Genomic DNA, 16,526 nt, shown 5'->3' with positions numbered 1-16,526 from the left:
TATTTATGCCCCCCCCCCACCACCCCCTCATCCCAACCCCCCCCCCCCCAAACCCAATGAGATTACTTCCACTTAAGAGGGTTTATATGCAGCAGAGAGAAGAGATAATTGCAGTCTTGTTTGGAGCTGGGCTACCATACAGCAGCTCTTCTAAACACCCCCCGCGCCACCCCACCCCGGCCGCGCATAAAAAACCCGCACGCTCAGATTAGAGACACATTAGGCGCCTCTCTCTCATTATCAAATGGGATTCTGACGGATTGCTCCAGCCTACAAAATCCTCCCCCGTTTTGGCCCCTGGCCCTCCCATGGGCCCTGAGTGACCCTTGCCTGGAGAGAGGGATGCGACGTTGCCTTTTTTTTTTTTTTTTTTTTTGCGGGAGGGAAGTCGTCCTAAGAGTCCGTCACTGCGAGAAGAAACTGCTTTGGCGACAGCGGCCCAGGAGTCCCACATCAGAACGGTACTGCCCTGACTCCCCACGCTACGCTTTCCAACCCAAACCTGTAATTCAACTTCTTCAGCCGCAGTGCAGGAGGCGTTTGTAAGCCATTATATGCAATATGTTTTCTCCAAATTGGGCCTTTAATTAGGTCCACAGCTTGTTTTTCCACTTGAGCAGCGTGCTGTGTGCCTTTTCTTTTTTTGAAGGCAGCGGTCTCTGTGAAGAACGGCAAGGCTGTAGTTACGGTAGTTTTCATAGAATAACAGCGATAAGAGGGCCTGTACTGCCAAGGTCCTCCCTGGAGAGGACGGGAAAAGAGGGGGGTTCTTCCCGTTTCTCCAAAACTCAAACCGCGGCACCGAACAACAGATTCTCTGACTCACACAAACACACACACCCTTACACTCATGTTTTTTGGTTTTTACGATGCAAACATACCCACGTACAGTACATAGTTTCTCTGGTAGAGTGACTATGACTGTAGCCAGCGCTAGGCTTGGGCCTGCTACAGCCTGCTACTTAGAGAAGGGCTGTGGGGGACTAGTGACCCAGGAGCAGACCCCTGATCAGGTGTAAGAAAAGCTCCAGTCAATCAGATCATGTTCTCATGTAGCTCGTGCTCTGTGACACACATCAGGGGCCACAGAGATAATGCTGACTGACAAGGTCAGAACCCTGTGTGTGTGAGCGAGAGCGTGTGTGTGTGTGTGTGTGTGTGTTTGTGTACATGCGTGTGCGTGCGCGTGTCTCTCTCTGAGTGAGTGTCTGTGTGTATGTGTGTATGTCTCTGTCAGTGGGGAAAGAGGTAGAGAGAGAGGGAGTACCATGGCTGTCGTGTCCCATCTGACGGCCAGATGAGACCTTCGTAATCACACTTCCTTTTTGTATCTTTTTTTTTCCTCCCATCTTTGTTTCTCCGCTTTTCTTCGGTGGCAAACATGAGACAAGTAGGGGGCTGTGTGCTCCTAACTCATTTATCATTTACCCGGAATCACAGTTCCCATCTCCCTAATTTTCCCTCCCTTCCCTGGCCTTCTTCCCTCCATCCTTCCCCCTCTTCAGAAAATGAGATCAGGAGGCTGAAGCCCCTCCGCCCTCCCTTTTCCTGCTCTCAGGGACTTCCTTCGCATTTCTGCTTGCATGAGAATGTCCAAATAACGTGTCAATATTTATTTGGCATGCGCTAAAGCAACAGTAAACAGAATGCAGCACGAGTTTATGTTTGTCCTGGGTCATATCCCGGATAAGAGTGTGAACTATTAGGACCTGCGGAGGGGTAAACAGAAAGTAAATAAACAGAGAAATAGACTGAATGAGAGAAAGAAACAGCCTTCAAGAGGAGGACATGATTTTTTTTTCTTCCACTTTAGAGATGGATGACTTGTGCATTAATAGCTTGCCTGAAGATGGAGATGTCCATTGATGTCCATTGTCTGTTTGTCCAGGTGGAATTGTGTTCTCTGTTTTAATCTTTGTCAGGTCATCTGTCTTAGAAATTGGATGCTGCTTTGTAAATAATGCTTCATCTGTGCTAGAGTGAGCAACGCGTGTGTTGTGTCTTTAATGATGTGTAATGTGAGGCCAAGGCTCTTTCATCCGTATCTGTTCTGTTTCTGACTTTAACTTTTGTAACATTTTGAAACATCTTGACCGTACCACAGGTGTGTGTGTGTGTGTGTGTGTGTGTGTGTGTGTGTGTGTGTGTGTGTGTGTGTGTGTATGCGTAGTGGGCTCAGGGTGGGATCTGTCAGCACCTGCAGACACACACACACACACACACTCCATCTGATGGATGGGCTCTGTGCTGGGATGTGCCAGCATGATGATTCATGATGAACACTGACACCCACCATCAGATTTCACGCTTCTCTCAGATCTAAGACAACACTCACACACACACACACTCATACACACACGTACATAAACATACATATACGCGCTTGCTAGGCATCGGCTCGCATACGATCAGCACGTCAGTCTAAATAATTCCATTTCATCCGTGTTTATGTTCACTCAGAGATGTGTTTAATCTGGGTGTATATGTCACTGTTTTGGAGATTGGATGAACATAGGTTTTCATGGAGAGTCTGTTCAGCCATACATCTGTCAGTCTGTCTCAGACAGATGGAGTGATAGCAGAGAGGAGGAGAAATGGCCTTGTGCTCTCTCTGTTATTTATTCGTTTTCTGACAGCAGGTCTAAGCTTCGTCTCCTAATCAGCTCGCCCCATTTTTCAAATGCACAGTAGATTACAGATGAGCGGTGGGGCTAGTGTATGTGTCGAGTTTTTCAACAGTGAGAGTGCAGACCCTGTCAAACTAGGCTCTTGTGTGTGTGTGTGTGTGTGTGTGTGTGTGTGTATGTGTGTATGTGTGTGTGTACCGGCCTGTCTGAAAAATGAATGGACTCCAGTATCTGTGTAACACATTAGCTGCTCAGCATAAACAAGACGTTGGCTTCATTAAGTTACAGTGTAACACAATATGCTTCGATATCAATTAGGCGTTCCCGTCGGTTTGGCTTACAAATGGACTGCCACTTCGCTCTTTATCTGCAGCTCATTAGTCCACTGCAGACACGTTGTGTTTACATGTACTTTACTGGTTGTATTTATAAAGTGACTTGCTTAAATCTAGCCCCAGGCTGACTGGGCTGAAAGATTGACATGGGTGCTCTGATTTTTATTTTATGATGCATTTTATGAATTGAGGCTAAACCTTACTTAATTTGTAAATGTACGAGTTCGTCAGTTTAGTGTGTAAATGTGCATATGCATATATATGTGTGTGTGTGTGTGTGTGTGTGTGTGTGTGTGTGCGCGTGTGTGGCTGTATGTGTGTGTTTGTCTGTTTCTGTATGTGTGCAAGTTTGTACGGGCGTTTATGTGTGTGTGTCCGTGTCCGTGTCCGTGTCTGTGTCTGTGTCTGTGTCTGTGTGTCTGTCTGTCTGTCTTTCTGTTTCTATGTGTGTGCAAGCGTGTACACGCATGCGTGTGTGTGTGTGTGTGTGTGTGTGTGTGTGTGTGTGTGTGTGTGTGTGTATGATCTCTCAGCACTAGGCCACAGGAGCGGGAGTACTCTCTCATCATCTGCTTTGGTGGTGCACTGAGGACAGTTTGTCAGCAGACAGGCCCAGCCCTGGGCTCCTGCTCTGTATCAAGCATATCGCTCCCTTTTAATCATCTGTAGGGCCGCCATTCACTTCGTTACTACTGGGGCCCCAAACCCACGTCCCAAATTGCTAACCCCCTACCCTCCACCCACCCACTACCACCACCACCTCCCTGAAGACTGAAGGAGGGAAATACGAAAGAGATTCTTGAAGAAAAGAAAGAGAAGCATTGTATAAAGCAAGGCCACACTCATTTCCCTTCTCATTTATATGCCCCGGTCCTGCACCATTAAGCTCCAATCAGAGCCTACGTTTCCACCCCTCGGCCCAACCAAAACCTCACTGCCAGGCTCTTATGTCAGTCATGCTGGTTGCGAGTTAATGCCGTGTTTGATGTTGATTATGGGGCACTGCCCGGTCCCTTGAGGGCCTTTAATGAAGAGAGTGTCAGGGCAAACAGTGGGGACCAAAGGCCAACCAAGGCAAGGCTGAAGAGCCCCGCCCATCCAGCCTGTAGAGCTCCTCTTCCACCTTTTCCTACATGACTCAAAAGGTCCACAGTTCACCAGGGGTCAACGCCAGTGCTAAAGAGAACACCCCTTAAAACACACACCGCCCCTAAACAATACCCTGGCCCTGCTACTTCAATCCCAGAGCACTCTCCATTCTGTGTGATGCGCACAAAAGTGCAAGCAACAGCCAATAACAGTTGCAAATGTGAGCAGACAGCCAATAGCGTCAGGCACTGATTATGCTGACAAAGCAGAGAAGATACTTTCATGGTATGAGCCAGTGTGAGAGCTACCATGTTTACAAAACATGCAAACAAACACAGATCATCACTCCAGGGTCAGAAGACGCTAACACGTACCGCATGTCTGCTCTGTTGACACTTTAGCACACGTGCATGTGTGCAGTTTGTACATGCTCACACACACACACCCACACACATTCCAAGACGGTGTGTGTGCATGTGTGTGTTTGTGTCTGACAATCCAAAATCTTTATCCGTGTTTTCCAGGTAGGATGAGAACACTCAATTATATAGGTGTCAGGTCACAAAGGAGGCTTTTTCAAAGGATGGCTTGAATTTAGGGTAACTTCTCTGTTCATGAGGAAGACACTAATTCTTTGTACTTCTGCCAGATTTAGCTTTTTTAAAGATCCTTATCATTAAAATCTTAAACGAATTAACTACACAAGTGATTGTTCAGGGTCATTCATAGCTGACAGAGAACCATCTGTCTTGGCCAAATTTAACAGCCAAAATCTGTCTCGTTGAAAGTCCTGTGACTTTGAATATTATTCTCAGTAAGCCTTTTGGGAGTCCCAGTAACCACTGATGGTAGAAAGACAATTCACACACTGAAAATGTTGATATGTTCAGGTTTGAGTCCATGAAGAGGAGGCTCTGGCCATTTTGGAGCTGATTCAGAATCCAAAAAGGAGAAGGGGAGTTCACTTATTACTTTAAATTAATTTCTGAGCAATTTTCCACCATTTCACATTTAGTCAAATCAATTTTGATGTTCTCCACTCTTCATGTGGTGCATTTTCTCAAAGTTACCATGGTAGCGCAGGGGTAGGATGTCCTGACAGAGGAAAACATTTCTGTGGACTTCTGTGCTTCACACAGTGTTACAGCCAGACTCCATACCATGCTATTAAAGGTTTAGGGCTAAGTGTCAGACATTTAGCTGTTAACCTAGTATTCTGTTGGATTTAAGCAGGCTTAAGGGTGGAAAATGAGGGGACAAGCAGAGAGTGGGGGGGGGGTCTATTGTGTGTAAAAAACCCTGCGAGGCTAACGATATTGATGGGATTGTTAGCACTCTGGGAGCTGGAGAGAGAGAGAGAGAGAGTTAGAGAGAGAAAGTAAATTATTTAAAAGCCTAAGTGTAATGTAATGAAAGGAAGGGAGAGAAAGAGAGACTTCCTCCGAGCTACCTATCACTCCGTTAATCCTTGGAGCTTACATCTACATTAACACCCCCATCGCCGCTAAACACTTCTGGCAGCTTTCAGGGCTGTGTTGCCTTGGTAGCCTTACACTTGTCTGCAGCGCCGTCAGTCTGATTTTTCAGGAACAGTTGATTTGAGAGGGTTTGTTGTGTCAGTTTGTGTGTGTGTGAGTGTGTGCGTCTGTGCGTGTGTGTGTGTCTGTGTGTGTGTGTGTGTGTGTGTGTGTGATGTTTGTGTCTGCTAACAGCACCTCAGAACAGGCCTGGTGTGGGAGCTGATGAAAGTGTGGTTTTCTGGGACAGGGTGGTTCTGCCCTAGCCTTATCTTGGCATGGATGTTTCAGACAGGAAATGCCAACAAAGCCACAGCCAGATGAGAACTGCTGGCCATGTCCACCAACTGTGTCCCAAAACCCTAGTTTGAAGCTTCATGCTGTTATTACCCTCTTTGTAATTCTAAATCACTACTAAACTGGATCAGACTGGAAGTCTGCATTTCCATATCAATTATTTATCTGTTTTGAAAGTTGAATCCCTTTATACACAGTCTTTACTTTTTAAAATACATAGCGAGTTGTATGTGTAGTCCTGATGATGTGTGGCTAGTTGGTGTTCTCAAACACAGTGAGTGGCGCAGGGTGTGTTTGTCTGACCGCTCGCTAATGACAACTCTTGATTTACACACTGTTGTTCTTTCCCCCACCAGAAGGCATTTGTTGTCTTGTCAGGTGTGAGTTACGCAAATCGCAAAGCTCCCACTTTATGAGTCATAAACTGTCATTAGCTCAGTCGATCGCACGGGCACCTCAGTAAAACTTAATTGAATTAGTCCGACCTGCGCTCCATCCTACCAGCTGCTTAATTCTGTCCATCATTAAGGTGTTTGCTGTCCCGGGTAACCCGGTGACTGGGGCATGTGTCCGGGAGTCACCTGTGATTCTCTGTAATGTAAACTCAGAGCCAGGCTCCGGCCCGTAAAAAGGCGAACAGGCACACCGATTAAACCTTCAAGGAACACACACTGGTGTGAGATAAGCGGGCCGGTATTTGCCAACAGCTGAGAGTGGACTAATCCACGGTCGATGGGGGTTTTATGATGATGAAAAACACAGCTTTTTTCCCTAAATCCGCCTGAACACAATGTCCTCATGTCTCAGTAGTGTAGACAAGTTTTTTTTCCAAAGTGCCACATTAAAACAGGGGAGAGGCATGAACGTGCTTTGGAGTGAAATGGAACCCTCTTAACTTTCTCCCTCTCTCTTTCTCTCTTTCTAACTTTCTCTCTCTCTCTTTCTCTTTCCCCCTCTCTCTCTCTCTCTTTTTAACTTTCTCTCTCTCTCTCTCTCTCTCTCTCTCTCTCTCTCTTTCTCTTTCCCCCTCTCTCTCTCTCTCTCTCTCTCTTTCTAACTTTCTCCCTCTCTCTCTCTCTCTCTCTCTCTCTCTTTCTCTCTCTCTCTCTCTTTTTAACTTTCTCTCTCTCTCTTTCTCTTTCCCCCTCTCTCTCTCTCTTTCTAACTTTCTCTCTCTCTCTTTCTCTTTCCCCCTCTCTCTCTCTCTCTTTTTAACTTTCTCTCTCTCTCTCTCTCTCTCTCTCTCTCTTTCTCTTCCCCCTCTCTCTCTCTCTCTCTCTCTCTCTCTCTCTCTTTTAACTTTCTCCCTCTCTCTCTCTCTCTCTCTTTCTCTCTCTCTCTCTCTCTTTTTAACTTTCTCTCTCTCTCTTTCTCTTTCCCCCTCTCTCTCTCTCTTTTTAACTTTCTCTCTGTCTCTCTCTCTCTCCCTTCAATTTTCTCTCTGTCTCTCTCTTTAACTTACTCTCTCTCTCACTCTTTCTCTTTCTGTCTCCCTCTCTCAGTGGCCTGGCCTATGCTGTCAGAACTGGTGATTGTTATTTAATTGCGTCCAGGCCTTGGCAGTCGAATCAGTGTGAGGGATGGGGAATGTGGGCTGGAGCCGAGCCGAACAGGGTTGTCAACTCTCTGATGAAGAGATCTGCGACCCCCCCACCCCTACCCTCCACCCCTTCACCCCCCAACCCGCCCCGCGACGACCCCTGACGAAAGAGAGCGAACTCCTGATCTCTCACGCGCTTTTATCATTCTGCCTGCTGCAGCTCCTTCCCCGAAATATCTGCAGCAAAGCGAAATCTAAGCTAGACAAGACACCTACCGTCTTCAGGTGTAGGGCTGCTCTAGCTGTTTCAAGCGGTGAAAACTGAAGCCACTGTCGATAGTGGCACACTGTTGTCGGCATGTCCTCTGTCAGCATCGTGCATAAGTAGTCTGTCCAGCAGAAGCTTTATGTTTAGGTGTAGTTTTTGGGTTACACAAAAATGCTTCACAAAGATCTCATACACAGGAGATTCTGAAGACATCTTTAAGACCTCTTTACCTGTCTTGCGCACACACACGCATGAACACAAGAGTCTCCCACATACTTGTCAACCTGAATACACACTCACTAACATACTGGTTTAGACTCAAGTAAACAACTGACTGATGCAGTGAAGGATGAAGTCCTATGGAATCCACACACAGATACAGGTACACAAACGTCCCCTGAGCATCAAACGCAATTTTAGCGTGACTCTTAAAAACTTACATCCTGAAGTTAATCTTTCAGCCGTCAGTGACACAGGGCAGAAGACTCAACACACAGCATTAGAAATCGAGCTCTTTAAAGAACATAACAAAAAAACAAATATACTACTTGTCACCTTCAAAAGGTGACATATATTATGGGCTATGACAGCTCAGAGGTTCTGTTACCATGACGCTGTGATCTTAGCCACTCCCTTCTGGCCTCTTTGCTTTGATGGTGGGCCTGCTGGGCAGAAACGTTGAGGGGGGGGCGTGTGTGTGTGTGTGTGTGTGTCTGTTTTTTTTTGGGAGGTTGGTCCTTTGAGGGATTCGGTGGCCAACATGGCACAAACAGCTTTTTTATGAAGTGGCATGAAGTTATCTGCTGTCTTTAAGTCTGGCCGGCCTGGTGTTTTACAGCAGATAACGGCGGGACCCGGTCCCTGTATCAGAGGCGGTCAGTCGGCCCGCCGTGCTGCACCCTCGCCACGCATTAGCGACCTGTCAGAGGACCGGAGTGTGGCTGAGCTAGAGCAGCGGCTCTGGACAAGTGCAGATAGCGACTGGCCCATACATCAAAGCGGCCTCCTCCAAGGGCTTCTCTGATAACCCGACTAGCTGTATTTCATGAAGTAGGTATCTGTGTGGGGAAAGAAAGACACCCCCTGAAACACTGCCGTCTCTCTTGTACAGACAAGATCACAAGAGACAGACTTCTTCCTCTGCACTCTTTCTCTCGCTGTTACTCCCTCTCTCTCTCTCTCTCTCTCTTTCTTTGTTTATCAGCTCTTCTGCTGAACTTCCAGGAATATTGAAAGGACTCTGGCTTTGTTTGAAGTCACAGTCACAGCATTCTTTTTTTTTTTGCAATCTCCTACCACGCTGTGGCTGAGTTTGAGTTGGTGAGGTGTACCAGATGAAACGCAGATAGCTCTCTCCCCCTCTTTCTCTCTGATCTCAGCACTGCTGCTGTTGACACCAGGCCTGTGAGAGCCTCAAGCCCTTTTGCATGACGCTTGGCGCAGTCTAAGCACCGCAACATAAATGATATGTGTGAGTCTAAACAGGGGCCTTGACCGAGACAAAGTAAACTGTGTAAAAGAAGTTCTTGGTTTAGTCGGTGCTCTGAGGTGTTCTCTTTGTCAGAAACGGTGGAATGCCATTGAGTTGGGCTGAATAGAGCGTGTTTGGACTGACCTGTTGTCCTCTTTCCTCTCTCTCTGTCGTGTTTTAAAGGGACGTTCGACCGTAGCGTCACCCTGCTGGAGGTGTGCGGCAGCTGGCCCGAGAGCTTCGGCCTTCGTCACATGTCCTCTGTGGACACCACGGAGGAGGGCCTGAGAGAGCGTTTGGCTGACGCAATGTCCGAATCACCCAACAGGGATATTGTGGGCTCTGGGACAGGTAAGGAACCCGAATTAGTGACTCCTCCAGACATAAAATAGGCAAAGAGAGCTCAAGAGCATTACTTTCAAACACTACAAAGGTCCCATTCCACAACAGTCACTGATCTGTCATCAGGTAAATTAATGTAGTTATTCAGATAGGAACTTACATGGGTCCAGATACACCTGCCACTTCATATTAATGAGCACAAAATTAAATTTCTCCATGTGATGTAGACAAATCTAAGATTTTGAAATGTGGGCAGCCAGTGATTCATTTAACATGGACAGGAGTTAGTTTATCTGTATGTTTCACAGAGTGGCCGCACTCTAGAATGAGAATGCCTAGAACCTTCTGATGATTTGTGAGGACGGAACTCTTAAGCACTGGTTCCCGCTCTGTAAGCTCTTTTAAGTGGTTGTTCCACCCAGGAATAAACAGTGATGGATAATTGTTTCAGTCCTTAACATCAAACGTCTGTTGTAAGCGGTTAGCTCAGGTGTTGGGTTCATCTGAACGAGTGTGTTTCCGTTTAAGACCTTTTTAGCATGTGCTCTCTTCATTAACTCACCTGCCTCAGTCCCAATCAGCCTCAGTTTGTTCCACTTATCTGCACCTCAACAGACCACAAAAAACACAAGGGTGTCAGAAAATGAAGTGGTAAAGTTTATTTTGTTCCATTTACTCTTGACAGCATTAACTGTCGCACTCATCCCTTCATGTTTGTTGCCTTTTTGAATCACTTTTTCCTTTATTTGGTTTTGTGAAGAATTTGCATTTCAAAAGAGAAAAGGAGGTTGATAAAGTAATTTCTGGTTCAAATTAACTTCAGAAGCAGAATAATAAGTAATTTTTTGTCATTGTTGTTTTTAATAATGAATTAAATATTGAGAGAGTGAAATGGGGAGATAGGCTGAATTGCCGGCCTTGACAATCCTAATGTTTAACTCATTTAGGGAGCTGCCTCTCTCCACCCCCCTGACTCTACCCCACCTTTAACCGAACAAGAATCCCTTTGATTTTGTATTTTTTTCTGAAGGGTGGGGAGATGGAAGTTGGATCTTGGACGCCGTTGCTTCGTAGCGGCGAGGTCACAGGGGCCAAATGCATTTAGCATCGACCGCCCCCTCTCTCGCTGCGCGTCTATTAGGCACTAATCAGATTTGGACCAATTCATTTGCAGTCCCTACAGCAGCAAGCGAGATGGCCCTCTCTCTCCGTAATTGGTCCTGTCTCTATTTTGGCATCATTAGATTAAGTCCCCGACTCCCGGACACTTGTAGTCTGCGCTTGTCCGTCCATTTCTTCGGGCCTTAATGTAACGCAAAATTCATTACTGATCACATTACACTCAACTTTTGGCTCCCAGGATGCCCGTGGATAAACATATGGTCAAACCCTTTTCTTTGGGGCAGGAAGTGCAAGGAGAATGGCCTGAAAAAAAATGGATTCGGTCGTGAAGCAAAAACAACAGCGAAAAAAAAAAAAGGAAAAGAAAGAAGAAAAAGAGATCCACAGGGACTTGAACCGTACTTGCTGGAGCCTCTGCAGAGACAGGACCATTTGTTATGATGCTGTAGTCATGTCATTTGACACAGACATGCTGTTGTCCATGGGTTGCTGTGTTATCTAGATGTAAGTGCGTTTGCCTAAGCAGGGGGTCTCTCAGTGGTCTCTCTAAAGACAAAGACACACGTGGAGCTCTGCTTCCTATCTCCATATGCAGAAGTTGGGCTCGCCAACAATCTATCCATGGGATGCGCTTGATGAATTAGTGTTTTTTTCTTTCTACCTTTGCCTTTTTTTTCTCCACTTTTCAACTTCAAGGGTGAAGGTGCAGGAAAAAAAAACATTTTGGAAGACAGGAGGGATCCTCACTCCACACACGCACACACACACACACACACACACACACACACACACACTAACGGCAGCCTCTCTGTCGCCACGGCCACGGGCAGGTGATAGGGGACAGGCTCATGGCCCCAGACTCTCGTAACGCGGTCGTCACGAAATTAGATTTTCCCCAGCAACATAATGTCACAAATTGGATTTAGCTTATTGGTGCTAACCCAACATAAATTCCATTTAAGCAGACAAGAGAACAGGGCTCACCCCCACGCTGAATCCCATCAGTCTGTGGCTCTTCCCGCGGCCCAGTGACTCTCCCTGTTTACCCAGACTAGACACAGGGATTATGTCTCTGTCTCTCCTCATTACACTATCGCTTCCAAAAAAACACGTTTACAACCTTTTTCCTCTGTAAGCATCCAGCCTCAGATTGCTAAGGCAGCAAAATCCAAAATATTTATACCTCTCCAGCTTTATCTCGGTACCCGTCAAAATAAGATGTCTTGTTTTGATAGCATGTCACAGTTTTGAGAAAATAAAATGATAACGGGGAGTGATTAGGTGATACGGTGTCGTGTGCTGTTTTTGGAGTTGTATTAGATTAGGTGGATTGGGGTGGGAGTAGCCTGATGTGATTTGACGTTAGATGGTACTGTTTGAAAGTGTAAAGAGGAGGGGGGGTTTTGTCTTTCTGTCTTTTGACAAAACTGTGTGTGTGTGTGTGTGTGTGTGTGTGTGTGTGTGTGTGTGTGTGTGTGTGTGTGAGCACCCGCGCGTGCGTGTGTGTGCGCATTTAACACTTATTAGAGCCGATGGCTTTTTGCTCGCTTGACCGGGAGCCCACGCTGGTAAAACAGGCCACGCCACAATGACTGCTTTTGTGAAGAGGATGTTAGCGACAGCTCTCAAGTACCCATTCTCCTCAGACAGTCCTGAATACTCAGCTCAGCCCTGCAGGGCACTTCCGCACTTACGCAGACACACATGTACGTACATGTGCCCACACACACACTCTCTCACACACACACATACACACACACACATATATACACTCACTAACACTCAACTAGTAAAGCTTGGAGCCACACAAGTGAACACACACACATATAGACTCTCAAACAGTCACGCATGGAGGCACTCTCATTAACACGTAACATGCTCTCTCAGACTTTACTTACTCAAACACACACTCACACTGGGACTACCACAGGGGGCAACTGCTCTGTTACTGGCAGAATCTGACGTGACTACCAGCACACAAAAATGCACAAAACCTCCCCTGATAGCACTCATTTGCACCCCTTTGACATCTTCAAAAGAAACATCTGCTTTCTGCTTTTCATATGGGCACGTTCTTTGTTTTCCAGCCCCTTCCAAATACTAGCAAAAAAGCCAATCTCTCAACAGCCTTGCTCTGTGTGTATCAAACTGTCTTTCACGCCGCGAAGGGATTTATCAGAAGTCCCTTGGTGCCGTGACTGTTCAGTACTCAAGTCTGTGGTTTCTGGTGTTTTTCTGGCTGGATTGTAGCTGCTTCCCATACAGCCAACACGTTAGTTATGGTCCATAATGATCTGATATTATCTTGAGACAATAAAGCACTTCCCATATTTTTACACTTTGTTTTTTTTTATCCAAGTTTGTAGTCTGGCAGTAATAAAAAAAAATGTATCTTTGATGTAATCAGTCAGTGATAAGTGAGGGTTTCCCTTTTTTCTGAGAACTTTGGGTGTTTTGCTGGATTAATGTTGAAGCATTTTTTTTGGCTTGGAGGGCTGACCAGATGCCTGACCAAAAAAGCAAGCCTTGAGATGGTGAACGCTAGCCTGTGTTCCCAGGAGACAACAGACGTTGACTCAAAAGCAAAATGTACAGTCAAGACTGTAATTCTCATGACACAGAATTTTTAGATCTGCCACATCACCCAGTATCCCCACAGAGACTTAGTTCTCTAGTGCTCTGTTCATGGAGGTGCTCCGAGGTTTCCCAGGTAACATCGCACACTTCATTTTAAGCCAGTGACAAAAGCATTTCCCACGAACCACTTATGTAAATTTGCAAAATGCAGTTTATGTACGTTTTTTTGTGGCATAGGAGTTTTTTGGTTTTTTTTAGATGCAATAGGAAAGAAACAGGTTTTAAACATATACCCTTTAACGGACATCCAATTCATCATTCGCAGTCTGCGGCCTTGTTACTTTTATAATAACCACATGGGTTATTCAAACATATAGCAGGCAGACTCAAAGGACTGCTTCTCTGAAACGCTCCATTGTTTCGGACCGAGTCGGCTAATGACGGTAATGTTCCCTGTTTGAATTGGACAGAGTCACACGTATTCATCCGCGGAAAACGGGGTTATTATCCGAGCGAGCGCTCCGTGCCTCTGTGTCATGGCTCGTTGTAAGGGCGAGATAGCCATCTTTCGAGGCAAAAGCTCACAGCTGTGGGTACAACACCAGAGACCGACGTTAAAGGGGTTTGTTTCGCCGGGGAATCAATCATCGTTTCTCCTCTCGATTCAGCGCACGGGTCGGTTGATTCTACAAACAAACTCGTCCTGAAGCCGGGCCCACCAGCACACTACTGCCCCTGCTGCTGAGTGAGCTGTTGACTGAGAGATGGAGGAGATGTTGGAGGTGGAGGTGGTGTTACACATCTAGGGAAAAGCGTAGATGTGCGGTGGCTACATCTCAGTTGGACCTGGCTCAGGTTCTCCTAGCAGACAGCAGAACTGAAGAACAGTTGAACTTGACTACGTGGGGTACACAGACACACAGACTAATTTAACTCTGGTCTCTTACTCAGGTCCAATTGTGTCCTTTGATGCTACTCTTGTGCTATTACCTTTTAGTGAATCAGTGAGACAGACAGAAATGAGCAGGGAGACACAGAGGCAGAGAGAGGGTAAAGGTGAGAGCTCCCAGTGTATGGTTAACTTCTGTGATGGTACAGCAGTGAGAAATGTCCACAGCACTGAGTGCAGTTTGTGTGGCATTGACCATGCTGTGAGCACCAGAAATAAAACACTCCTGTTTGTGATTGCAGCATTGCTGACACTGTAAACAACCCAGTGATGCCAATTGATGGCTTGTGTCCCATGCCCACTCTAGCCTGTTATCCATGGGATCACTAGTGAATTTGCTCTTCCTCCTTTTTCAGGGTAGAGAGAAGAGTCAGTCCATAACTGTAAGTTAGTTAGTTGAGCTGCTAAAAAAAGATGAAAAATAAAAGAGGTAACACTAGCTGGAATTTGAAAAGGCCAAGCCCAAGAGATGAAGAGTGAACGAGTGTGAAAGAGCAACCTTCATCATTAGTTCTTCCCCTCAGCACTCACATATTCATTCTGGACACTCTCTCTCTCTCTCTCTCACTCTCTCTGTGTGTGTGTGTGTGTATGTGTGTGTGTGATTATAATGTGTAGCGACAGGGTGAGACGATGAAGAATAATCCGCTTCACATTCAGAGCTGACACCACTGAAGCCTTTACTCCCCTCTCCTCTCCTCTCCTCTCCTCTCCTCTCCTCTCCTCTCCTCTCCTCTCCCCTCCACCGATGTGACGAGACCGAGTGTCATTGGATCATTCATCCTCGTCTTCTCAGGCCCCCGCTGGCTGCCGTTCACACACACTCATACTCACACTCAAACACACACACACACACTCACAGAGTCACAGACAGCAGAGTGAAAAGGGGAAGGGAAAGAGAAAAGGCATCCAACCTGCAGCATTTTTGCTTTTTGTGAGGTTTTTTCCTCTTTTTTTTTTTTTTTTGTGGAGACTGCACTTAACAGCTTGCTCAAGGGAGTAACCGACAGAAAGTAAGTTTCGAGAGAGTGAGGGAGAAAGTGGGAGAGGAGTAGTGAAGAAAAGCACTTTTAAAAGATGTGCATAGTGTTTTCAGGGCCTGTTTCAGATTGTCTAGACATGGCAGTGGAGAAACACGTTAAAAGCGCGAAGCGTTTGAGAGCGTCGAAAATGGACTCAGGACGAGGTGAGTCTGAGTTGCGCTGGTGTTCCAAAGACTCTGTTACAACCAACCCTGGCAGTGCTGCTTAAAGCCATGACAGATAAATTGATCTGGAGACATAGAAACGGTTACTCTGTTTATGCTCGCATGAGTAGATGAATTATGCATAAATAATAAATACTAGAATCTGACCTCTGAATTCATCTATGTACTTTCTCACCCTCTCTCACGCACACTCAGTCTCTCTCTCTCTCTCATACACACACACATGCACACACTCTTCTTCTCACACACACACACACACACACACACATATTCTTTTTCACACACATGTCCACACACACACACATACATATTCTTTCTCTCTCACACACACACATGTATAAGTATGCCTATCAATAAAAGATGGTATATGAATTAATGATAGAAGACATAATGGAGAGAGTTTCAGTGTGGTGCAGCTAAAATGCTTTACACTGTGCTAACAGCTGGCCTAGGCAGTGCATAGATACGAGATCTCTGTCCCGCTGCTGGTCTTTCGAGGAAGAGAAAGAGAAGTAAAGAGCGAGTGAAGTGAAGAGGAGGGCTGTCGCCTGGACTGCTTCTCTTCTCCCTCACACTTTAGCCTGGAGCCTTTAATGGCCTCACACTGCCAATGGTACACACACACACACCCACACACACCTCTCAGCTGTCAGCAGTGTGCTTTCTCTGTCTACTCTTTCTCTCTCTCTCCTCCCTTCATTTTATGCCTCTCTTGTAGTGAGCATCTCCAGACAAGACCAGCACTACAGCTCTATAAAGTTCTATATGATCGCCACGCACAATTATGACAACCATGCTTTGTTTTGGTTATGTCTCTTACAACAATCAAATATTAAAGTGCCTGAAAGGAACCAAATCCTACCTGTGAAGACGATGCCTTTGCTAGTAATCTGGGATATTCTACAGGTTCACAGGGAGAGTCTGTGACTTATCAAGCCCATTCAGCGCTGCCATGTTTAGTTAAGGGCTAATGTCGCAGGGCTGCAGTATACATCCCCACATCTCTGTGTTTATTTTCCTTACTATGGTTCTTCAGCTTTTGATCTTAACACCACTGATACATCACAAAGAAGTAATTCAACAAGGTGCACTGTGAAGCTGAATAGATGTGAGTTGAATGTGTAGAAATCAAAGCATCTGAATGCGTCGCAAATTAAATGAAACCTGTACGTGATCATAAACAAC

The 16,526-nt window shown here is 45.9% G+C and overlaps 1 protein-coding gene across 2 annotated transcripts in view; it reads left to right on the top strand.

Annotated features, from left to right (window-relative positions):
• Nucleotides 1-16,526, top strand: part of bcas3 (BCAS3 microtubule associated cell migration factor) — a 200,008-nt gene that overhangs the window by 176,877 nt on the left and 6,605 nt on the right. For both annotated transcript variants that reach the window (XM_030776763.1, XM_030776762.1), the window contains one exon: nucleotides 9,328-9,495. In XM_030776763.1, coding sequence (XP_030632623.1) covers nucleotides 9,328-9,495 — 168 coding nt within the window. The remainder of the gene's footprint in view (nucleotides 1-9,327; nucleotides 9,496-16,526) is intronic.

The sequence above is a fragment of the Chanos chanos genome, chromosome 6 (assembly GCF_902362185.1).
Source record: "Chanos chanos chromosome 6, fChaCha1.1, whole genome shotgun sequence".
Taxonomy (NCBI): Eukaryota; Metazoa; Chordata; class Actinopteri; order Gonorynchiformes; family Chanidae; genus Chanos; species Chanos chanos.
Note: the sequence above shows the minus strand (reverse complement) of the source record. Positions and strands in the feature narration are given on the sequence as shown.